Here is a 26,997-nt window from a genome sequence, read left to right as displayed (position 1 = left end):
GAATGTACTAGGTCACTACGCCGCAATCCCCAAACGATATAGGGGAATCTGATCCATTGGACATATCTGTCCTTAGTTATCATGTATCTATAATCTCTCGTCCATTTAATACCCGCAAAGACCGTATACCGGGCATGGTGTTGTTAGGCTCATACGGTTTCTACTCGAGTTTCACTCTAATTGGATTCTCCTGCAGAACTCTTTGTCTCTCAATCTGAATGACCCTAGCCAAGGATTTGTTTGAATAAGAACACATGAGATATTTCTCTCATGACACCGAGAGCGAATGATCCTCTATCGACACTCAATAGCCTTGTAAGGTTGGTTACCACTCTCAATGACCGGTTGTGCTGGATCTAAATTTTCAAGCATATAAGTCCAGTATCAAAGAGTAGAGTACTCATGCAGGACATCCTTGGTGTCTCAAGTCTAACGACTAGATACACTACTAGGATTACAAAATAGCTATTTAACAATAAGGCAACATCAACCATCCAGTATTCCGTGAGCATATCAATAAATGAACTAATTCTCCAATGAGCATCTTGACTATATCCCTAGTGTCCCCACATGAGCAGCTATGAGATCAGCTGCCTCCATTATATGGACGAGTATATAATACACCAATTTGTCCGGTTATCTCAATGTCCCTCTCGAGTAACCTATGATTAGGATTATTTAGGGTATATGTTTAAAGGTGAATCAGTCTCATTATCGTGATCTCATCACGATCTGATTCTCATTGCACAAATCCATAGACATCACTATATATATATATGTATGTATATATATATATATATATATATGTATATATGTATATATGTATATATATGTATATATGTATATATGTATACATATATACATATATACATATATATACATATATACATATATATATATATATACATATATATACATATATATACATATATATACATATATATACATATATATACATATATATACATACATATACATATATATATATACATACATATATATATATATATACGTATATATATATATACTGATAAAATATCAAATAATTTAATAAGAAAAAAGAGTGTGTCATATCACACGTGCTATTACTCACGTGATTGACTTGCAAAGTACATATGACTAGCACTCTTGAAGAATACGCCATAGTGTTGCCATTCAAGTTGCCATGAAGAAAGTGGTACATGTTGGGAAATCTTGGGGGTGACATCAGATGCACAGCAGAAGAACAAGAAAATAAAATCCCCGATTCACAAAGAGATGTTCGTCGTCGTGCGAAGATTGGTGCACAAAATCCACGAAACTTAAAATTACGTATAGAGTAGATTTTGTTACCTAGGGAAATCGTATATCCCTGTTTCCTTGCGGATCTTTAGGAGAGGGTGAAGGAGGTCAAGCATCCTCCTCTCTAGCGGTGATCCACACAGTAGGGCTACGACGACGCTCCTCAAAACTCTAGGTCTACTCTAAGGTGGAGAGGGGGAGGAGAATAGGAGAGGTAAGCAAAAGCTCTTGCCTATGAGGCTCTGAATCCCTCCTATTTATAGAGGTCCCCTGTCAAACCCTAATAGATCCTTGCCTAGTGGGGTATTGGATCTGCATCCAATAACCCAAGCCTTTTAGATTAGTGGATCTCTATCCAATAATCTCTCATGGGCTCTTATTGGATCTCGTCCATGGGATCAAATAATTCAGGGGCTTATTGGATATCCAATAAGACAAGGGCTTTGTCGGATATCTCATATTTGAACCTCTACTCATCGCAATGCCTACCATATGTGTGTGATCCTCTAAGCCCAATATCGAGCTGGCCGTGAGTCATACCTATCAGAACTCCTTCTAACTCAGTGAATTATTATCTTTGTAATAATTCACTTAACTCATTGACTACGGACGTACTAGGCCACTACGCCATAGTCCCCAGACGATACAGGGGAATCCAATCCATTGGACCTGTCTGTCCTCAGTTACCGTGTACCTATAGTCCTTCATCCATCTAATATCCCAGAGACCATATAAAGAGCATGGTGTTGTCAGACCCATACGGTTTCTACTCGAGTCTCGCTCTAATCGGATTCTCCCAGAGAACTCTTTCTCTCTCATCCCGAATGACCTTGGCTAGGGATTTGTCTGAGCAAGAACACATGGGATATTCCTCTCATGACGCCAAGAGTGGATGATCCTCTATCGACACTCAATAGCTCTCGTAAAGTCGACTACCACTCCCAATGACCAACTGTACTAGATCTAGGACAGTCAAACCTATAAGTTTGGTATCAAAGAGTGGAGCACTCATACAGGACATCCTTGGTGTCTCAAGTCTAAGGACCAGATATACCACTAGGACTACGAAATCGCTGTCTGACAATAAGGCATCATCAACCATCCAGCATTCCATAAGCGGATCAATCAGTGAACTCATTCTCCAATGAGCACTTGTACTGTATCCCTAGTGTCCCTACATGAGCAGCTATGAGACCAGCTGCATCCATCATATGGACGAGTATACAGCACACCAATCTGTCCGGTTATCACGATGTCCCTCTCGAGTAACCTGTGACCGGGATTATTTAGGATATGTGTTTAAAGGTGAATCGATCTCATTATCGTGATCTCATCACGATCTGATTCTCATTGCACAAATCCAAGGACATCACAATATATATATATGCATATATGCAATAGTTATAAAGTGATATATGTCAAAATATAACAAGCAAAAAGATTCTGTATCAAGTCATACGTGTCATCACTCACGTGATTAGCTTACTGGGCACCTATGACTAGCAATCTCCCACTTAACCTAAAGCCAATCACCTATGTGTCTGATCCTCATCAGACCCATGTGACGCTCAAAGACAATCTGAGACAACGGCTTTGTCAATGGATCTGCAATGTTATCTTCGGATGGAACTCTTTCCACTGCTACATCTCCTCAGGTTACGATCTCTTTGATAAGCTGGAACCTCCTCAGAACACTTCTGATAAGACCCGGGTTCCCTTATTTGAGTAATTGCCCCATAGTTGTCGCAATATAAGGAAGTCGGCTTCTCGCTATCCGACACGACTCCCAAATCTGTGATGAACTTCTTCACCCAGACTCCCTCCTTTGCTGCATCTGATGCAGCAATGTATTCTGCTTCTGTGGTCGAGTCAGTAGTAGTATCTTGCTTGGAACTCTTCCAGCACACTACTCCATTCAAGGTGTACACATACCCTGAATTCGACTTGCTATCATCGACATCAGACTGAAAACTTGAGTCTGTGTAGCCTTCAACCTTAAGGCTACTACCTCCATATACTAGTAAAAGATCCTTAGTCCTTCTCAAGTACTTAAGGATACACTTTACTGCTTTCCAATGCTCCAAGCTTGGATCCGCCTGATACCTGCTCGTGACACTCAGAGCATGCGCTATATCTGTTAGGATCGGAGCAGCACTAAGAGGGGGGGGTGAATTAGTGCAGCGGATTAAAACTTTGGTTTTGACAAATCTTTTGATACGATGAAAACCGAACTTGAAAAGTTTAACTTGAACGCATGTTCGTAAAGGTATGCAGCAAAGGTAATGAGGAAATAAAGCATGTAAGAAGGTTTGCAGTAATGTAAATAGCAATAATGAAATGCAAACCAGAGATTACGTCGATTTTAAAGTGGTTCGGTCAAATGACCTACATCCACTTGCGAGGCCCTCTTCGATGAGGCTCCCACCTTCCACTAGCAAATCTCTTGAAGGGGAAGGGCAAATACCCCTCTTACAACTTTTTACAAGCGGTTCACACTCTTACAAATTTTCAACAAGAAAGAAGGAGGTGAACACTCTAGCAAATTGAAAACAAGACTTGCTAAGACTTTTCTAAGACCTTTCTCTCAATCAATTGCTTCTCAAAAGTTGTAATCTCAACTGAGAATTGAGAGGTATTTATAGGCCTCAAGAGGATTCAAATTTGGGCTCCAAAATTTGAATTCTCTTTGGTTCCCGATGCTGGCGGTGCCACTGCCTGTCAGTGGCGGTGCCACCGCCTGTCAGGGTCTGACACAGATAGTGGACTGGCGTGCCACCGCCCAGCCAAGCGGTGCCACCGCCTGGCTTTCGGGTGCTGGGCGGTGCCACCGCTTGGCTCTCGGGTGCTGGGTGGTGCAACCGCCCAGTTTGGCAGTGCCACCGCCAAACCCTTCTGTTCACTGGTTGGGCTTTAAATTTAGTCCAAACCAAGTCTAATTTTAGGCCCAGTTGGCCCCTAACCAGGATATAGGATTATCTTTTAATCCTAATCCTAATTACATGTGAACTACATAACTAAAAACATCCCAAGCAAGTTTTCAACCGCGAACGACGAGTCTTCTTCCGGCGAGCTTTCCGACGAACTTCCGGCGGACTTCCGATATACCCTCGAATTTCTTCTGATGGACTCCCAACAAGCTCCCGATCTTATGACGACTTCAACGAGTAGCCGAGCCTTCTCGGTGATCTCTGCGAACCTCCGACGATCTCTTCGGCGAACTTCCGAAAATTCCGACAGGTTCCCGATTTCTTCTTGGTTGGTTCCGACAGCATCTCCGACGATTCTTCGAACTCTTAAACGTCCATCGAACTTGACTCCGGTATTCTTGCTTTATGTTTTCTGGTTATCGTAGTTAATCCTGCACACTTAACTCAATAATATGGATTAGATCAATTAACCCATCAATTGATTTTATCATCAAAATCCGAGATTCAACAATCTCCCCCTTTTTGATGATGACAATCAATTGATGACAGAGTTAAACATAACTCCCCCTATCTATATGCCATATTATGAGAAGATAAAAACACTTTGAATTTCATCCCATTGAATTCAAGCATAAACCGATAAGTTCTAACAGTAGAACTTATCGTTATTCTCATTAAGCAATAGTAAATACGAAACTTCGATGAAAATCATTTTCAAGTCGAATGATAAGGGTAATTTTTACTGCGACAGGAGATAAAGATTTTCAACATGAATTTCATGATATAGATGTAAGGCATGCTTTCAATATGATCAATCAATCTTGCGATATTCTCAAAGATTTTGCAAAGCATATAAGAAATTCGTATCACACAAGCTTTTGCAATTCATATAAGTCATGCTATCAAAATGGTACAAGTCATCACTTTTCTCCCCCTTTGTCATCAACAAAAAGGAGATGAGACTTTGAAACACACAATTTGTGATCATCAAATCAATAGAGAAAAAATCCAGCATTAAGATTAATCATTCAAATATTTATGCCAAAAATATTTATCCAGAATTCATCTAAAAAAATCAGCATTCATCCAGAAAAAAAAAAACAGCATATATCCAGAATTTCAAAAATACATCTAAGAAGAAGGTTTAGTTTTCGTTCAAAAGGTGACAAGCTTCGAACTTGATATTAAGAGTAAACATAACAGAATAAAAAGATACATCAATTAATCCTTAGGAGGTAATCCATAGTGCTGATACATAACATCTATTTTTTGATTCATTTGTTGTAATTCCTTCAAAATTTCAATTTGCTGGAGTTGAATTTGTTTTGCTGCGATTTGAGTTGGTCTTGTTGGAATTTGATCTAAGACAGTTCTGCCATAATGAGTCCTTCAGAGGATGAAACAGGAGCTGAAGGTGGTGCGCCAAAGGGACTAGGAGGAGGAGATTCATTTCCCCTAAGAATTGGTGTTTCTAGTTGTTCTACTAGTGGAGGAATAGGATCAGTCCTTCTAGGTTGCCTTACCCATATTCCATTGTTAAATGTGCACCTAAGTCTTTTCAGTAGATTTTTATTAATGATGTTATATCTATCACTTTGAATTGTTTCTTCATCGGGTGGGATGCAAATGTCATAGGCAAGAAGAAATCTAGTGATTAACCCCCCATATGGCAACATAGTATCTTTGGCTGTAATATCCTGCATGTGTTGCCGTATTGAGTATCCAAAGCAGTTATGTTGACCGGTCATAATCCAATACATGGTGCTTATCTCTATTAGACTAATTTCATCAAGATGAAATTGCTTAGGGAATAGTATGCTTTTTATGATATGATGAAGAATCTTAGAGTTAAAAGGTAGTAAGTGTTCGCAACTCTTGGGTATTATTCCGAGGTTCGAGTTTGCAAAAATAGTTTCGACAGCTTCGGTGTAAGTTGCTCCGATTATGTTAACATCTCATTTACCTTTAAAATAGCAACCCCTTTCTTTCTCAGTGATTCCAATTAGTTCACAAATAGTATTATCAGAAATCCTAATTTGTGTTCCTAAAAGGTAAGTACTTAGGCTATTGGTATCTACCCATAGGTTTGCATAAAAGAGCCTAACTAACCTAGGATAAACTGGTTCATCTATTTGTAGGAGAGGTAGGGCCTCTAGATGAGCAAACCACCTAATGGGTTCTAAGTCTCCTAGTTCATCGAGATCAACGTGTTTACCCTTATGGATACATCTTGTTTCAAATTTTGGAAACCTATGGGTCTCTTCTTTGGATCTAAAAAGATTGTGGTCATATGAATCTCCTTCAATCATTTTCCCTTTTGATCTCTTAGGAGCCATTATCTAGACAAGATGATAGGGAAAAAAATATGAAATTGTAATGAGTAGGTAAAACAAGAAGAGGAAGGAAAGATTTTACCTTATGGAGTGTTTGTTGGAGGATGGAGAGCTTGGACTAAGAAGAATCCCTCTCTAAGACTTCTAGAGGTTAGAATGAGATTTAGGAAGCTTTTGGGAGAGTTTGAGGGAGGCCTTCACGGGTTAGGGGCGGTGTCACCGCCGGCCCTAACCCTTCTGTTTTTAAAGGGTGTCTCGGGCGGTGCCATCGCCTGGCGCCCGAGCGCTCAGGCGGTGCTACCGCCGGTTCTAGTGGTGCCACCGCTGGCGTGCTGCGGAAGAAGAAAAAAAATCCTTTCTTCCCCCTTTTGTTTTTCAGAGATGTTTGACTCAAGATAATGAGTTGTACTTCAATATGTCATTTTGAATCGAAGGAAAATGATGAAGTCAAATTCATAGAAGAACGGAAAAGGATGAGACATTTTTCGGAAAATATATTCAAACAAGCTTATTTTCAGGGACAATTTAACATGCCTAGTTCCCTTCTAATGAATTCAAATTGGTCTTCATTTAAGGTTTTTGTAAAAATATCTGCTAATTGATGCTTTGTGTCAATAAATTCTAAAACAACATTATTGTTAAGAACATGATCGCGTATGAAATAATGCCTAATATCGATATGCTTAGTTCTAGAGTGCTGAATTGGATTTTTGGTGAGACATATGGAACTAGTATTATCACATTTTATGGGAACATTTTTGAAGTGAATTCCATAGTCTTCTAATGTATTTTTTATCCAAACAACTTGTGCACAACATGCACTTGCATCAATGTATTCGGCTTCAGCCGTAGATAGTGCAACTGAATTTTGTTTCTTAGAAGTCCAAGAAACAAGTGCATGTCCTAAAAATTGACATGTTCCGGATGTACTTTTTCTATCTATCCTGCATCCGCCAAAATCGGCATCTGCATAAGCTATTAAATCGAATTTTTCAGATTTTGGATACTACAATCCTAAATTTGGAGTTCCTTTAAGATACCTAAATATTCTTTTAACACTTTTAAGATGAGATAATTTAGGATTAGATTGAAACCTAGTGCAAAGTCCTACACTAAACATAATATCCGGTCTAGCTGCGGTGAGGTAGAGTAGACTACCTATCATTCCCCTATATGTTTTTTGATCGAAATTTTCACTATTTTCATCCATATCTAACTTAGTCACAGTACTCATAGGGGTGTTTATTGCTTTTGAATTATCCATGTTAAATCATTTTAACAATTCTAATGTATATTTAGATTGGTTAAGAAATATACCATCACTAAGTTGTTTGATTTGTAATCCTAAAAAGAAAGTTAATTCACCCATTAAACTCATTTCAAATTCATGACTCATACATTTGGCAAATGATTCACATAGTGATTCATCCGAAGAGCCAAAAATAATATCGTCAACATAAATTTGCACAATAAGAAAATTATTTTCAAAATATTTGATAAACAATGTAGTATCAACCTTGTCTTTGGTAAAATTACTTAAAATAAGAAATGAACTAAGCCTTTAATACCAAGCTCTAGGAGCTTGTTTCAAGCCATAGAGAGCCTTAGTCAATTTGAGTACATGATTAGGAAGAAGAGATTTTTCAAATCCGGGAGGTTGTTCGACATATACTTCTTCGGAAATAAAACCATTCAAGAAGGCACTTTTGACATCCATTTGAAACAGTTTACAATTATTACTACTAGCATAGGCAAGGAGCATCCTAATAGCTTCTAATCTTGCCACAGGAGCGAAGGTTTCTGTTAGTGTTGAATCTCGTATTTTAATGATGAAACTACTTGATATATGTTTATGATTTAATCTGCGTTTTGAGTGACGCAGGATGCTTCGATCAGGATGAGACAATTAAAGCAGAAAAATCATGTTGTGCCGGAGGAACATGTCAGAAGATTGGACGTCGGGCCGGTGGATCGGTCGACGTATCGACAGAAGGCTTCGGGCCGTGGACTCGGGCATCGGGCCAAAAAGAGCGGGTATTGTGCCAAGGATATCGAAGTTGCGGAGTCAACTGGCCGATTGGGCAATTGGCTGCAGGAGAGGACGATGCGCCGAAGAATCGGACGAAGCGTCGAGGGACCAATGACATGGCGGACAACTTGGTTAATTGCTTAGGATTAATTGTCTCGATCGAAGTTTTATTTTAAGTGTGCAGGATTAACTACGATGGAAGAAAGACATGCAGCAGGAGTTGCGCCGGAGTCAAGACAATGATCACGTTGGGAGTTCGAGAGTTCGACGGAAGTTCGGATAGTCGTCGGAGGTTCTGCGGGAACAAATCCGAGAAGTCCATGAGCTTGCCAAAGAAGCTCGTCGGAACTCGCCAAGTGGATCGTCACAAGTCCAGGAGTTTGCCGGAAGTCCACAGGAGCATCACCGAGGGTTCATCGGATGATCGCCGGAAGTTCGCCGGAAGCTCGCCGAAAGAAGCGATTGACGCACCGGAGTAAGTTGCAGTAAATGTCTTAGGAAAAATCGTAGTTAGCACAATGATTAAGTTGGAAATGGGAGGTGATCCCATTAACTTAATCTTGGGGCAATTGGGCCCCTGAAAAACCCAAATTGGGCCGGATGGATCAACCCATTCGGACCTTGATTTCTGGCGGGAGGTGCAACCGCCCCAGCTAGGAGGTAGCACCACCTGGGCTCAGTCTCCGAGCGAGATTGGGCGGTGCAACCTCCCCTAACAAGAGGTGGCACCGCTTGAGCTCGGTCTTCGAGCTCTGCCAGGCGGTGCAACCGCCTCAGTCAGGAGGTGCAACCGCCTGAGCTCAGTCTTCGAGCTCTGGCAGGAGGTGCAACCGCCCCTGACAGGAGGTGGCACCGCCCAAAGGCTCAATCTTCGAGCTCTGCCAGGCGGTGCAACCGCTCCAGTTAGGAGGTGCAACCGCCTGATCCCAAAATTCCGGGAATTGACAGTTTTGAGCTCCAAATTTGAACTAGGTTGGGGCCTATAAATACCCCACCCATTCAGCACTGAAAGGAAAATGAACTTACACTCGAAATCTTGATCTTTTTCTGTGATTCTTAGAGCTTAAAATTGTTGTAAAGGCCAAAAGTTCTCCTCCCTCTGTTCTTCAAAGTTTTGAGTTGTAAAGAGAGGAGAGAAAATTTCTGTAAGGGTTGTCTCCTAAGCCCGTCAAAAAGAGTGAAACTGTAAAAGGGTGGTTGGCCTTCGCCTATTGAAGGAAGGCCTCTAGTTGACGTCGGTGACCTCGTCGGTGGAGGAAGCCAAAAGTGGAGTAGGTCAAGATTGACCGAACCACTCTAAATCTCGGTTTGCATTTACTTTGAGCATTTTATCTTTACTGCAAACCTCCTAAATAGCTACTGCCTTCTGCACTTTTACGAACGAGTTTCTAAGTTCAGAGCTTTCCGAATCTGCGTTTAGACGTAAATTGGCTTTTTCGTACGATCATTACATTTCAGTTTACGTTTACATTTTGATTTCAATCATAACTGCAAACTGCCTTCTGCGCATTTATAAAATGTATCTCAAAGTTCAGTATCTTCAAAATTGGCATTTAGACGTAAACCGGTTTTATCATACGAACGTCGCATTTCAGTTTGCGCTTGCATTCTGATTTTCATCATAAACTGCAAACTGCCTTCGTAGATTTACTTTAACGTCATCTCGCTTAATCTTAAGTTAAAGTAATCTTAGAATCGGCTTTTACATCGAAATCGTTTTTATCAAACGAACGCAGCTTTCGATTTTAATAGTGAAAGATTTCCGCTGCACTAATTCACCCCCCCCCCCTCTTAGTGCTCTTGATCCTAACAGTTAGAACCCTTGCAAATTCTAAACTTGGGGCTGATCTCTTTAGGGGATCGGCCTCCTTAGAACTCTATAGGGGTTCCTCCCTCCAAGTTTAGAATTTGATCTTTAAGTCATCATAGTTCTCTTAAGTGGCATCTTCTGTTAGTAGGTTTGCCCACTGTATTAGCAATTCACTAGTGGATCATCGTCGTCGAGTCACGATCCGTCGATCAATAATGGCACTTGGCTGAGTCTGAAGTTCTCCTTGGGTAGTCATATTTGGTGGGTGGCTTTGGGCTGTCTCCAAGCACCTATTTACAATTTCCGTCTGGCCATCGATTTATGGGTGATATGTCATACTCCTTTTCAATTTAGTACCCTACATATTGAATAACTTTGTCTAAAATCTGCTCGTGAAGATGCAAGTAGAATTTATCCTAAGCACAATGCGTCCCTTATAGTGTAATTATTTTGAGTCCCAATTGTAATGAGCCATGGGGCTTGGTGCTTCCTCGAATTTTTTTATAATCTTACTAGTCTTTGAATCTTCGTGCCATTCCATCTTAATATCCTTAAGAAAGTCGCTGGTCGGAAGTGAAACGGCCGAAACTTCAACTTGCTCGGGTAGTTGCGAAAGCGCATCTGCAAGAACATTCTCTTTCCCCTTTTTGTAAGTTATTTCATAATCAAATCCAAGAAGTTTTATTACCCTTTTTTGCTGCTCAGGGGATGATATTTTTCGCTCCAAAAAGTACTTGAGGCTTTTATGGTCGGTTTTAATTTGAAATCGTCGGCCAATCAAGTAGGGTCTCCACCTCGTTGTTGTGCGCACAATGGCGAGCATCTCGTTATCATATGTTGACTTATTTTGATGGGAGGGAGATAATGCCTTGTTAGTGTATGTGAGTGATCGACCATCTTGCATGAGAATGGCTCCAATTCCGACTCCATATGCGTCGGCCTCAATAATGAAGGGTCGGTTGAAATCTGGTAGTGTTAGCACCGGCATTGTCGTCATGGCTGCCTTAAGTTTGTCGAAGGCAGCGAAGGCTCTGTCCGACCATTGGACGACATCTTTTTTCAATAAGGAAGTAAGTGGTGCACTGATCTCTCCATAGTTTTTCATGAACTTGCAGTAGTAGCCTGTTAAACCCAGAAAGCCATGTAGCAATTTTATGTTCCTCGGGGTCAGCCAGTTTTGCATTGCTCCAATTTTGAAGGGGTCTACTGTCACACCTTCCTCTGATATGATATGCCCAAGATATTCCACCTTCTTTTGAAGAAAGCAAAATTTCATAGTGGTTGTTGTGTGTTCAAAAGGTGGTTTTCGGTATGTCTTCTTCGCATACTCGTATTTGATGATACCCGGATAGAAGGTCCAGCTTTATGAAGATTTGTGCTCCCTTAGCAACTCATCTACTACTGGAATAGGGTATTTATCCTTGATGGTTATGCCATTGAGAGCTCGGTAATCAACACATAATCGCCATATTCCATCCTTCTTTCGTATGAGGAGCACCGGTGAAGAGTAAGGGCTGCAACATGGCCAAATAACTCATGTTTTGAGCATCTCTTTTATAATCCTTTCTATTTCATCCTTCTGGAGATGTGGATACTGATATGGCTGAGCATTTGCTGGAGATTTGCCTAGAAAAATCGTTATACAATGATCATGCCGACGGGTAAGAGGTAGGTTGCGTGGTTCGTCAAATATATTTGAAAATTCAGCAAGCAAAGGAAGTAGATTTGGATCTTCAAATTTTGTTGGCTCTCCCTTAGTTTGCTACTCAAGTTGTACCAAAAAGCCGTTGCATGCTTTATACAAAACCTTCTCCATTTGTTGTGTGCAAATCGTCGTTACGTCGCCCTCACGTTTCCCGTACAATATCACCTGTTTCTCCTCACTGTAAAATTTTATAATTAGTTGCATAAAATTCCAAGAAATATCACCTAATATCATCAACCATTTAATTCTGAGTATGGCCTCATGATCATCAAGAGGGAGGAGGAAGAAATATGCAATTATCTCTTGGTCCTGTAGCAACAGTTTCACCTGCGGGCACCTATGATCACACTTCAAAATCCGTCTGTTGGCGACCTTAACGACAAACCTGCTGCAATTCTCAATAGGTAAGTTCATATGGACAGCAACCTTACTGTTTAGGAAGTTATTAGTGCTGCCCGAGTCGATGAGAACAGTGATCGGTTGTTGTTTGAGAAGGCCTCCAACTTTCATCGTTTGCGGGTTTGAGTAGCCAGCTAGTGTATGTACCGTAACTTCGATCGGTTGTGGCTCTTCTTTTGCATCTTCTTCTTCATGTTCAAGGCTCTCTTTTGGATGTTCAATGACCTCTTCTTCTATCGGTTCAATCATAAGAAGTCCCCCTTTACTACAGCGATGCTCACGGCTCCACGGCTCGTCACAATGCCAACATAACCCCTTCGCATATCGCTCCCGAAGCTCTTCTCTTGTTAACCTCTTTGGTGTAGGGACTTGGTCGACAGTAGGGGGGGCTAAGAGCTTCAACATTACTGGTTGAGGAGCGACCCTAGTCCTCCGAGCTTCATGGTTCAATTGCTCCTCTTGATGTCGTGCGAAAGAGATGGTTGCCATAAGCGTATACAGTTGTCGTGCTTTAACTCCTCCTCGGATTTCTGGCTTCAAGCCCTCAATGAAGGTCCTCAATAACTGTTTTTGAGACCAATCATGAGTTTGATTAGATAACCTTTCAAACCCAGTTTGGTACTCTTGAATGGTAGAGGTTTGTCGGATCTTTGCTAGTTGTCCGTCAATATTCTCGTAATCGGTTGGTCTGAAGCGGATCAACAGTCCTTCTTTGAATTGTCGCCATAAAAGGACTCCATAAGTATGTTCAAACCAGTCAAACCATTGTATAGCATCCCCTTCAAGATGTATAGCTGCAATTTTCACCATAGATGCATCAGCGGTTTTATGGTATCGAAAATATCGCTCCGCGCACGAGATCCAACCAATTGGGTCTCCTTCTTCCCATCTAGGGAAGTCCACTCTCATGCATGGATAGTTGGGGTTGGTCATAGAGCTTCCCCTCTCTTGGAAGTCATATCTTCGGGCTTGGTGTGATTGGGCAAAGCTCTCTCCTTGATGTGATTTCTTCGGGCTTAGTGGTCGGCCCAATCTGAGTTCGGTAAAGAGCATCTGAATCTTATCCTCCATTCGCACCTCGAAGGTTTCAAATTTAGCATTGATTACCTCCTTAGATGCCATAGTATATGCCACCAAATCTGTGATGTTAAGATCTCTCTTTTGTTGTCGGGTTAAAGGCATGTATTGGTTGAGAGAGGTGATGGTCGAAAGGGTTGGTGGATTGGTGGATGTAGGCTACGGTTTAGAATTGTTTTGTGGCTATTTTGGGTGCAGTTTGAGGGTATGGTTTGGTGGAGTTTTAGGGCTGTGGATGAATGTTTTGGATATGTGGTAGATGGTAGCAAAGGTTTGATAGAAATCAGTAGAAGTTGCAGCAAGTATGTGCTGTCTTGTAAAAGTAGAATTGTCGTCGAAGAAACAATGGTTTCTCGACGTAATTTCCACCAAAAACTTGAGAGAATTGAGGAGGGAATTGATAGAAAAATCACAGTTTATATGATAGCAAGGATATCTAATTTAATCAAGAAAATTTTGGCAGTATAATAGCAAGGAAATTGGTGCAAGTTGCAATTGCAGAAATTTTGTCGAAAAATTTCAGCGGGTTACGACGAAAATTTGCAGCAACATAAAATCATTTTTAGAGATGAATTTCTTAATAGATCAATCTTAGATGGAAGCCAAGATAATCTATGAAGTGTATAAGAAATTTCATTCAAACAAGATTACAAATAGATGGGTTAAGGCAACAATATGCGGTTGAAATTTTCTGCAGCACAGATTTTTAGGTATAGCAGATTGGACGTAAAAGATCAGTGGTTTATATTGGGAATTTTTTTATGAAACCAAAGGGAAATCCACTGTTAGGAAGTGTCAAAGCTATCATAAAAATTTCGTAGAGATTTGGATAGAAACAACGTAGTATCAAGATAAAAAAACAGTGCTATGCGACGGAAATTTTATAGTGCAGATTTTCAAGTATAGCAGATTAGATATAAAATATCAGTCGTTTATATTGAGAATTTTTTGATAAAACCAAAGGAAAATCAGCTGTTAGGAAGTGTCAAAGATGTCATAAAAAATTCATAGAGATTTGGATAGAAAAAACACAATAGCAAGATCAAACAGACGGTGCTATACGGTTGGAATTCTGTAATGTATCTTTCGTCGTAGAGATGAAAACTTTATGACGAAAAGTTTATGCAGAAATATAGGAATAGTTTTTTGGGGATTTTCAAATAAAGATAACTAAATTGCAGCAGCAGTAAGGTAGAAAACCAAAACCTATTGCAATTCACGGGGAGATCAAAGGATGATCCGTGGTGGTGGAGATGACGACAGAATTTGATGACGATCTTTTAAGCAATTGTGGGAATTGCTTTGGATGGTTGTGGAGGGTTGATAGATGGCTGTGGAAGGGCAGCGAGACACCAAGAATGCTGCTATGATACCAGGTGTTAGAACTCTTGCAGATTCTAAACTTGGGGTTGATCTCTTTAGGGGATCGGCCTCCTTGGAACTCTATAGGGGTTCCTCCCTCCAAGTTGCTGCTCAAAGGCTGCAGAAAAGATTCATCTATTGCTTATGAAAAGAGGTGGAATACATGACTATTTATAAGGCTTCTAAACCCTAACTCCTAATAGGACTCTTACTTAAGACTCCTACTTCTAACCAACTCCTAATAGGACTCCTACTCAAGACTCCTACTTATAACCAACTCCTAATATGACTCCTACTCAAGACTCATATTTCTTTACAACTCCTTATTCTTCTCTAAGAAATAACCTCCTAACCCTAGTCGGCCACTTCACCTCTTTAATAGGGGTCGGCTTATGTAGGTTTTACATGAATGTCCCTCTCAATTAGGACTCTCCTAGTTAGAGTCGTAACAGTTTCTTCGTAGTCGATACCTTCTTCTTGGTTGAAACCTTTGGCCACTGATTAGTACCACTGATTAGGTTTCTAACCACGATACCATTTTCGTCTTGCTTGTTTCTAAAGATCCATTTAGTACCAATGACTAAATGATCACTAGGTCTAGGAACAAGTTTCCATACTTTATTCCTCTCAAATTGATTTAATTTCTCTTGCATTGCAATAATCCAAAAATCATCTTTTAAGGTCTCTTCAATGCATTTAGGTTCGATTTGAGAAATGAAGACAGTGTTAGCACAAAAATTCTTGAAAGAGGAACGAGTTTGAACCCCTTTTGATGTTTCTCCTATAATTAGCTCCTTTAGATAACATCTATATACTTCCATTCCTTGAGTAAAGAAATTTCAAAAGAAGGCACATCCAAGTTGCTATTTTGAGAAGGGGGTTCATTTAAGTTCAAATTATCAAAACCAAGATCATCATCAAAATCATTTTTCTTTAAATCAAAAATTTCATTAAAAACTATATTCTTGTATTACTAAGATTCTTTTGTTAAAAACCCGAAAAGCCTTAGAAATGGAAAAGTAACCAAGAAAGATGCTTTCATCGAATTTAGCATCAAATTTTCCTAAGGCATCCCTTTCATTCAAAATAAAACATTAACAACCGAAAATTTTAAAATAAAAAATATTTAATTTTTTATTATTCCATAATTCATAGGAAGTTTTTAATATGGATGATCTTATTAGTACCCTATTCATGATATAGCAAACCGTATTTACGGCTTCAGCCCAAAAACTTGGGTAGACTATGTTCATTTAACATCGTATCTACACTTCTCAATTACTACGACCAAAACAAGTTTAGCAATTGCAAGAACATAACGACAATCGTGATCTGTTTTCACAACAACTAATCCCAATAATACACTACTCAATGAACAAAACTTAACAGATCAGATTTCCCTAAAACTACGCTTTTATCTTTCCAACTCCCAAAGCCTGCCTTAGAACATAAGACAACAACAATCAACTAAGGTCACCAAGACAAGAATTATAATATAAAATTGAGTTCAAATTATATGCAGCAAAAACCACTACGCGGCCTCTGCGTGTCAACATCTGGTCAGCAATAATAAATCAACTGTTCCCAAGTGGCCCACCTACCCTCATCGGTTCTCCTTTTCATAACCAAGGCAGTGCTGATGCTCGACAAAATGGAGCGGATTCTGATGAATGTAAAGACCCAAGCTTCGAGAATGACCACTTATAGAAAGTAGGGCACCCCTGTCCTTGGCCCACGCATTTGATTGTTCTCCTCGGTTTCAGTAAAGAACTTCACCTCTCTCTCCTGTCATGGTTGTTGAGGAGAAAGTCAATGCAATTATAGTAGTAGCAACTTCAAGAGCTGCGAATAGTAACAGGGAAGATAACTTTCTTGAAAGATAGATATAGTTCCACGTTAAGAAACTTCTTTAAATAGATGGGTTTGTACACCAATGTTGCTCTTTGGATACTAGAAACAGATTATTCATAACCATTAATCAATTGCACATGACAATTGCAAGAGGCTATCAGAGAAAGGCAGTCACAAGAGCAAGCCAAATAGCACAGTGTCATACCATATTTTCGTTGAAGCTCAGAATAGAAGCGACATTTCCACACCGGTAACAATAATTAGGCGCGGACCAAACCTGGAGAAACAAAAGAAAATGCAAAGTTAGTCTGATAATTAGAATTCAGGAAGCATGGCATCTAGCAGTATCACAACTTTGAAAAATTAATGGCATTTAATATTATAAATGTGCTTTATATTACGAACTCACAGTTACAAGGCCCTTGTCTTGAAACATATACTTTAGGCCTTCCTGAACCAACTGATGCGCCCGGCAAATAAGATCAAGATTGTTTATGCGATTGAACTACAAGATGGGCATGAAAAAAATGCTTGGTGAAGGATAAGCAATTTAAGTTAAAACCACAAAAGGTAACTCAAAAAGATCCGTCTCATACTTCAGCTGTCACCCTTGATCCAAAAAGCCAACCTGCACCACGAGGACTGACAGCCCATGTTTCAATCTCTTCAGGATCACTCCACATAAGATCACAAAAAGGGCCTTCATGCGGGATTTCAGAGTTACGGTCGATGACCCGTATCTGTTCATCACAAAATAAGGCAGAAATCAAGGAGCGATAAATTAATTTTAAGGCAGAAAGAACACAATACACATCTAGCAGGGAACAAGTAAAACAGAACAAGGATGCACATCAATGTGGCTACAAAATTAATTTTACACTTGTTTGCAAGCATGTCAGTTATAAATTTGATGAATTGCCCACTCATGTCTGCTCAGAATAAACATAAATGTTTAAAAGTTAAATTACCAAATCACTCCTTATAAAGTGCATATTAGTGATCATAAGCACAGTTACACTAATTCCGGCAAACTACTTAACCAGTTTATGTACACAACCCTGCCAGTAATCACTTTTAGATCTGCAAGGAAACATGTCTTAGATTCATGGATGTGCACTTTATGCATGCACAAGATACCCCAACTCATCTTATCTAAAATAGCCATCCACTGCTGTTAGTCCAGCCAAGAGCATATAACTACCCTACCAAAGTAGCTTTTGAAAACCTGAAATTAGCTTGCTGAGACTCCATGTACCTCTTCCACATCATTTTCCGCCAAAAAAAAAGTAAAATCAATCTTTTTCTTATCATACCCGTTTAGTTTCCTTTACATATATGCACACATAAAATGAAGTAACTCAATCATAAATGTATTCTACAGATGAATGAGCATATTTAGGCAAGGTCCTATACTTGGATAGCTACTCATCATGTCTATGCCAAACCATCAGAAAATGCAGTAATCATCAATTCTTATACTAGGCTGTCTGAATAAAAGACATTCACATTTTTTGCATCTTCAATTCTTACAGCAAATATTCTTACATTACTTTCTCTAAATTAAAGAAAATAATTATTTATTACTTCATGTCATTGTCATATATTTGCATGAATGAGTCTAAAGTTATTTCACGAATCTTTATTTCATAAAATATGCACCCTGACCTATCTTTTTCTTATTCCTAGTATTTTCTCAATCACATAAAATATTGGAACTCTTTAGTATGTACAAGATGAAAACAATAAAATTCAAGCCAAAAAGGTCCAGATGAAGTTGAAACCGAAACAGAAACATCAAATGATCAAAGCATGCTTTTTAATTTCCAACTGCTCCAAAACAAATGTTCAGCTACAACCAGTTCTAAACAAGAAAGAACACATTACATGAAATACTAAAGAAACGAACAGGTGCCAACACGAAGGGTTCTAGTCATGGAGAAGTAAAAGCTGAAATTTATAATATGGAAAAAGGCAACAATCAGTGAGAAGACTAAGAATTTCCAAAGAACTTGCAAGAAGTGCAAGGATATTTGTTCAGAGAAACCAATATAAGCACAGCTCCATACAATTTCAAACACAGAAAATGGCGACTTATAACTTCATACCAAATATTTGCCCCATTACTGACAGTTGGGATCATGTACATTTAACCTCAGGTCATTTGACACAGTCTGCAACACCACTTGGGGCATTTTTCATCACGGATAATCATGCAATTCGATGAAAATTGGGCTGCATATTGTGTATTCAGATGTGACCTAGGTGAACACAATACTGGCTGATCTATGATTACTGTGGTTGCAAGTTCAACATCCACATACCTGCTGAGGGTCATTTATTCTAGAACCATGAGTAAGTGTTTCATTGCTTTGACTTCAGCCCTAAAATTATCATTGGTCTAATTCCAAATGTTCCAATAGCCCTAATTTTTCATCATAACCCTATTGATTTCGTGTCCTTTGTCATTATAGATACACAAAGCAGTAAAACATGGATAAAGTTTCAAGTATTCAATGCTTATTTATAAAGAATAAATGGCACACCTGATCAATTGTTCGTACATCCGGTGAAAGACCACCATGAACACAAAGAACCTGCAGTTATCAAGCAGCATACTATCAAGAAAAGGAGACAAAAAAAAAAGAACAAAGGAAACATGCATATATGCATTTGTACCGAGATAAATTAACTTACAGTTCCATCTATAATTGCCGAGAGGGTAAGGTAGTCGAAAACATCAGTGCAGTAACGCCATGCATTGGCATTCCCATACTTCCTCTGGCACTCATCATAAAAGCCATAGACCTAAGGTAACCAAACATTTCTCATCAGCATATATAAATATAACAAGATTATACATACATTTCTGCATATTTGTATGCAAATTAGTCATCATGATCCTCAGGGAGTTGAAAAGAATTAAATGATACATACAGTACGAATAAGAAGCTAATATTATGACCAAGTTTAACAACAAAGAGACTAAGAAATGATTAAATGACACAAAGATCTGCACCATATGCAATTATGGCACAAACAAGGCATTATATACTGCTCTCCAAGTTCTGGTTTTACTTATTGAGCTCAGTAGTGTCTTATCACATGGCACAAATACATCATCTCATATTTTTAACCCCAACTTTCAATGGCCAGATAGAGGGTTAAATAAGCAAAGAAATCAAACGCCAACATAACACTTCTGCTTCCAAGAATGACAAGCACAATAGCCTCAATTTCCGGGTTTAAGACCTCAAACATAGTCCACAAATTTGTTCAAGTTCTCAACAAAATCCAATCACTGTAATCTTGGGAGGTGGACATAACATTCTGTCCAATTGGAACAAAAAATCATACACATTGTGATCAAACAGTAATACCAAGAAATGGAAAACCATTAAATGACAAATGTGATTCTATTATGTGTATGCCAAAATGTGTTTCTAGTACAAACTTAACCAGCATCATTATACAAGACATCTGTATATGGCTAGGAGACCTTAGTTCAACCCACATTTAGCTTGTCCATGAGTTCAAGTATACTCACCTGGAGCATTAAGTACACGGTGAACAAGGTGCAATGAAATTCTATCTTTAGAAAATAAAGTCATAGGGAAACATAACGCAACATATTTTTGATGGAAAGGTTGACTTCATAAATTATAATTGTCCTTTTCATTTCAGAAGTGTAGCAGGCACACATGTTCTCTATTTTCTTGGATACCATTAAGTGGCTTCCATAAATAAAAGCATAACTCACTTGAATTAGAAAATACTTTTTGACATGGTTTGTCATGTCGACCAATACTGAGCGATACGAGTGGTATGTATTGGCCCGATAGGGACTCGCATGTGGACCACCATGTATCGGGCGGTCCATAACAAGGGACCCTGTATCGCTTGAGACGATGTCTGTACTGGTCAAAATAGTCGAAATCCGATCATTACCGACCTGTAGTGATCGGTAACAATCGGATTTCGACCGATATTGATCAATGGTTGGGATTTGTTGAATTTAAACGATCCATTTGATTGTTTGAACCAAATCTAAAAACCCTTTCTACCCCCTCATTCTCTCCCCTTTCACTCTCTCTAACTCATCTACACTCAATCACTTTCTCACTCACATATTTGTCTCATTCTCTCATTTGCAATCTCTTGAACTCCACAAAGTTGTGATTTGTGAATTAGATCAGGCTTGGGAGGCTAATTAGGGATGATTAACACCTAAGTTAGAGGAAAAACTCTCTAATAAAAAGTATATATTTTTTCACGAATTTTGATGCTTTATGATATGATTAAGCCTATTCTATGTTCTCAATATCTAGCATGTCGTTTGGGGTCTTTATGATGGTAGAATAGTATTAATTAGCAAGTAATTAAGGCCTTTAATGTTACGATTAGTGTGATTGACGCTGATTTTTTTTTAAATTAGACACTTAATGGGTCAAATCTTTGTATTTCATGCATATTAAGGTGATTTATATGTTTGTGATGGTATAAAAGGTTTAATTAGGCTCTCATTAAGTTTTTTAATACTATGAATAGTGGTTTTAATGATGATTTAATCAAAATTTGATCCATATTGGGTCAGTTCAATGTCTTTAATACCTATTAGAGTATTTAACATGTTTATAGTGGAGAAAGATGACTAATTAGGGATTAATTAACTATGTTAATGATGTAATTAATATATTTTTTAACATATCTAATCAAAATTTGATCCATATTATGTCAATTAAATGTCTTTACTGCTTGTTAGAGTATTATGTAAATGGTGAGATTAGTGTATTTAATAATGAGTTCATCATAATTTGATCTATATTGGATCAATTTACATATTTAATGCCTCTTAGGGTGTTTGACATATTTATAGTGGTAAAATAGGACTAATTAGGGTTTACTTAAATTTTTTTAATGGTGTAATTAGTGTATTTAATGATAAATATATTGTTATTTAATCCCTTATTGGGTCAATTTTATGTATTTAATAATTATTAGAGTGTTTGACATGTTTATTGTGGTAAAAGAGAGCTAATTATAGAGCAGTTTGTGTTTTTAATATTGTGATTAGTGTATTTAATTATGAATTCATCATAATCTGACCTATATTAAGTCAATTATATATATTTAATGTTGAATAGAAATGATACTAATGAAGTGATTTAGTAGAAGATACAAGTGGAAGACCCAAATAAACAGAGAAGGTACCATGCATGGATTGTCATTTCACATACCAGACCCGTATTGGTCCCTAGCTAAACTGTGTATTTAATTATAAATCCATCGTAATCTAACCTATATTAAGTCAATTATATATATTTAACAGCATGCTAGAAATGCTACTGATGAAGTGATTTAGTAGAAGATACAAGTAGAAGACCCAAATAAATAGAGAAGGTACCATGCAAGGATTGTCGTTTCACATACCAGACCCATATCGGTCCCTAGCCAGACCACTACATACCAACCACTACCAATGTAGTGTACCAACACCTGGCATGCTAAAATGGTGTTTCGAAGACTAAGAAAAAAGAGGAGGAATGCGCAATGGAGGAAGAGGAGGCTGAGGAGGAAGCAGAAGGAAAATGAAGGAGGAATGGAAAGTAAAAAGGGGAAGCGATGGAGGAAGGAGGAAGAGGAAGGAGAGGACACAGTGGAGGAAGAGGAGGAAGGTATCTGCGCACGAGCAACGGGCACCAATGGCAATGGCTGATTGCACAAGAAGCAAGAAGGGCTCTAGGCAAAGAGGGGTCACAAACGAGAACCCTAATGTCTATTTTTATTTTTTTAATTGTTCGAATAGGCCCAAAACGAGGACGATCCACATACTGGTTCAAGGTCGAACCAATATGTACTACCCGTTTCGTACTAGTCCAGGCAAAACATCAATAAATGGTACTATGACTCATAACAACAAACAAATGAACAAAAACATGCAAAAAATTATATATCAATTTTGCATAATTTAGCTTTGATAATATACTCAACATTAGATTGAACATGGTGAACTCATAAAAGCTTAATAGTCATCAGTTCACACAAAACATATCACAAAATTGAAATAAATAACTATCAGCATACCTGAGTTAACTGCCTGCTCTCATGATTTCCACGCAAAAGTGTGATGCTTGCAGGGTATCTAAATTCAGAAACAGATCAATAAATCATATCGACACCACTAATTTAAGGAAATTTCTAAAAGAAATTAATGGTGGGAAAAACAATGAAAAACCAAGAATTAATATCCACTGAAAAGCTCATCAAGTAAATATGATAATGGAAGGCATTGCAACCAAAACATATGACACTAATCCATGAAGAAAGCAAGTCAACTATGATGCATAAAGAAAATGTCCGTGCTAAATGTTTTCAAGATCTTACAATTTAATATATTGCTCCAAAAAGCATCCTGATCCCACATGGAATTGTTTGAGTAAAACATATAAGTATATCACCAATTAATTATAATACCGCACTTTGGATGAAAACATCCGACAACGTTATTTATCTTAATATTCATCCATTTAACTATATGGTTTGGTCATAATTTTGGCATTATTTAAAATAAGATACTTTTCAGATATGCTCCTATATGTTGAAAAAGATGTTATCCGATTTCATGAGTAAAGACAAAAAGATGTTACAAATAGTTTTGAGGCTGAAGAAAATTCAAAAGTACATCAACAAAAAAGGTTAAGCAGTCTATGACACAATGGAGTGAGCGCGTAAAAGGTTTAGCTACATCAAGAAATGTCTGTTTCAGATTTAGGCTTGCTAGATAGGACACCTTCTCTTTCACCATTTACACACAATTCAACTAACTCAAATTTCAATTTATTTTCTTTCTATTATTTTAAACTTTAAACGACATGAGTAATAAAAAAATAATAGCATCACTCATAGTTGAATCCATGAGCAATTAAAACCTAGGACCCAGTATGATTTGCAACACTGAAGACGGCCCATATGGCAGGTCTGACGCTCACGGTTACTTTGGATTATCCAAAGCGAACTCCACCGTACAAGGCTTGAGGTTGAGAACATGTTTATGTGAGAAGCACTAAACTCAACACATAAGGCATCAATTCGAATATGTTACCATACAGTACAAGGTTTCTTGGCAGCCCTTACATTGCATCTAAATGTATGGCTGAACAATTGTCAGCATGCATATGTATGTTTATTAATGAATAGGTACCTGGCTTTTAGAAGCAGAAGGATAGTGAAAACTTCCAAACTATTATAGCCACGATCAACAAAATCACCCTGCCAACAGTGTAAGCAGAATTTGCAACATGACATCAGAATATGCAATTATAACAAGAACACATTTTGCTTAAAAGAACATGAGAAATTCACCATAAAGATGTAATTCGTCTCAGGAACATGACCTCCAGTCTGGAAGAGTTTCATTAAATCATGAAATTGACCATGGATGTCACCGCAGACAGTTACAGGGCTATTGACAGGCTGGACATTTGACTCCTCAATAAGAATCTCCTTCACCTGAAAGACTTCAAAGTATAAGACATAAACAAAATGCAACGGAATCATAATTTTGAAAACTAGAATGCCTGTCATAGAGTGCTAAAATAATGCATGATCTTAGTGGTGTCAAGTAAATTAAAGTTGATGACAAATTAGCAGAGTCTGTCACCTTTAGAATTAAAATAACTATGAAAAGCAGATGCTAATAATGAATTTGTCCCTCGTCTAGCAGGTCAGTAGTAAATGTAGAAGTAGTGCCTTCTGAACTCCGACATTAAGTAGTCTCTTTAAGATGCAGTTACCTTAGGCAAGGTTCCTAGCATATGTATACCTCTCAGACTCTTGCCATGGTATTTCAACTCATTAGAAAGCTCACATGCCCTACACAACTAAAGGAATAGATCAACCAATCACACTAGTTAAAACTCAATATGAAATTACCAAATGGTAGAAGAAAAGATGCATTACATGAGATCAACTGTAGATCTCATTGGAAAGAAGTATTTCACAAGAGTTGGGGTTGCTTGAGCAAAGAGGGGTGCAAACTATTTACTTTAACTGACTATAGCATGCACCTTGTCTTTATCATTATCATGATTAAGGAAAATATGAAAAGAAAAGCTAGCACAACAATGCCTAACATGTCCCTAGCAGAAAATACTGACGGTCACATACAAGTATGAAGTTGAACTTCTACTTAGCAACTTTCTTAAGGTATAAAACACTAAATGCAAGACCACAAAGAAGAAAGATATGGAGAGAAACTTTTCTGCAGAATATCATCACCTAATAGTGGATCAAAAATTTGTCAAAAAAAATTAATAGAAGGAACTCCAACTTTAAGGAAACTTCCCATGAAGGTAACTTTATCCAAATGAGATAATTGAAGAACTAGGGGAAAAAGGTGTAGAAAACCTTCATTGCAACTTTTTTGTTTTTATTAGGATGGGTTGGTGGTGCTGGTGGTTGTTGGGAGCATAAACAACCACGAAACCATTTACGACAAAACTTAAGGTTATACTTCTTGCATATGGAAGAATGCAGTAAAGAATATTAGCCTTTTCCCTCACCATAGATCACAAAAATAGCCCTTGAATGTTGCACACTAAAGTGATGCGTTGAAACTAACTTCTCGCTTAGGTACTTTGGCAGATGTTTAAATGCCACAGAACTTTTGTATTTATCAGTTCAAACCAAGATCTTACAACAAATCGCACGTACTGAAACTAGCACCACAATGCCCATCTACGTTAACTTTTTTCCACTAATTGAAGTTTCAATACTAACAATGTGGAATTAACAGAACACATTAAATCAATCATAAAAGTATCTTCATCTTCACACAACCCAAGCATAATGTTACCACAATTCAAATGCATATCTGCCGTTTGAGAAAAGAAATTCATTAGTCAACCAGTATAGATGCATTTTCTATCACCAAAATCAGACATACATCGTCTGCTATTGCAAAAAGAAACATGGAACACAAACTACAATTTTTCTTAGAAGCTTCTACTAGCAATAAATAAACAAAGTTTATGGCTTGATCAAGCACCAAAAATTAGACCCTGCAAACTAAATGATGAGAATAGAAAATGTGCCAAGTCATTCTTGCCACCAATCTCATGCCTAAGTTAACAATAATTTATTCATTTCAAAAGTACCATAACATAAACTAATCAAGCACCATCTAGCTAATTCAAAAAATAATTAGCAACAACTAAACATAGCATCTAGAGGATACTAGTATCTCAAAAAAAGCTAATAGGTTTTCTTTGTAACACGTTTTTATTAGTTTTCCAACTTGCGATCTAGCGCTTTGAACCTTGAAGCTATACATGAAACAAATTGCTTGCAAATCTCTTGCAAGCGGAGTTAGTCCATTCTGAATCATGAACAGAAATCAAACCATCATAAAGAAAAGAGTACAGCCATCGTAATGCACAAGTCTTTGTTGTCCCAAATCTTGGTTTCGAGAAGCAAATGGGCAAAGAAACAATCCGGGGACAAACCAAGAAAGAACGCACAAGAATGATGATATCCTAATTCGGGATAAACCCAAACCCTAATACTCACGACGAGCAAGAAGACGCCGCCCAGAAAAATTTTGAACGAGATGGCGAGAGGAAAGGGGACTAAAGAGAGGGAGCGACGCTTACGTATTCGCAGAGCAGCTGGAGCTCATCCTCTTGCAAGTGCTGCCCTTCCTTCACCTTGGAGATCCACAGATCCAAATCCATCGCCATGAAAGGAGAACGACGAGTTCTTCGAACAATACCGCTCCCGCTCTTTGATTCGACTCGATTGGAGAGGGGAAGGGAGAAAGAGGGGGGGAGAGCGAGGGATGGGAACGGCAACAGCTCCGTGGGGTGCGAAGTCCTCCGCCGCGTGGTTCGTTCCCTTCGCCGTTCTTGATGCTACAAAACCGATATTTATATCACGATACAGTAAATAACGGTACGCTTTAATGTAACGGGAACGCATCACCTGTATCTCATAAAGCCGGTCAAAGGCAGTATCAGTTTCAGTCTGCAAATGCAACGAACGTGGTAGGAAAAGCTCCGAGCCTGATGTTACAAACGCATTTATAACACGATACATTAAATCGTTATGAGGATAGGCTCGAATGTAACGGGAAAGCACTACCTGAAGCATATAACGCTGGTAATACACGCAACTATTACACTCTGCATGCGCAATGCACGTGATACGAAAAGCTCCCTTTCGCGCCGCCC

The 26,997-nt window shown here is 38.5% G+C and overlaps 1 protein-coding gene across 1 annotated transcript; it reads right to left on the bottom strand.

Moving 5' to 3' along the window:
* Positions 1–16,201: 16,201 nt before the first annotated feature.
* On the bottom strand, positions 16,202–26,675 carry LOC135627114 (phytochrome-associated serine/threonine-protein phosphatase-like). Its single transcript, XM_065133078.1, has 10 exons — positions 26,422–26,675; positions 24,134–24,280; positions 23,973–24,040; positions 22,856–22,913; positions 19,469–19,579; positions 19,318–19,368; positions 17,371–17,514; positions 17,184–17,279; positions 16,980–17,051; positions 16,202–16,708 (listed from the first exon to the last, which is right to left on the bottom strand). Exons 1-10 carry the CDS (start codon positions 26,506–26,508, stop codon positions 16,625–16,627), a joined length of 918 nt encoding a protein of 305 aa, XP_064989150.1. The 5' UTR covers positions 26,509–26,675; the 3' UTR covers positions 16,202–16,624.
* Positions 26,676–26,997: the final 322 nt, after the last annotated feature.

This window comes from Musa acuminata, chromosome BXJ2-11, assembly GCF_036884655.1.
Source record: "Musa acuminata AAA Group cultivar baxijiao chromosome BXJ2-11, Cavendish_Baxijiao_AAA, whole genome shotgun sequence".
Lineage (NCBI taxonomy): Eukaryota > Viridiplantae > Streptophyta > Magnoliopsida > Zingiberales > Musaceae > Musa > Musa acuminata.
This window is presented reverse-complemented; position numbering and strand designations above follow the sequence as displayed.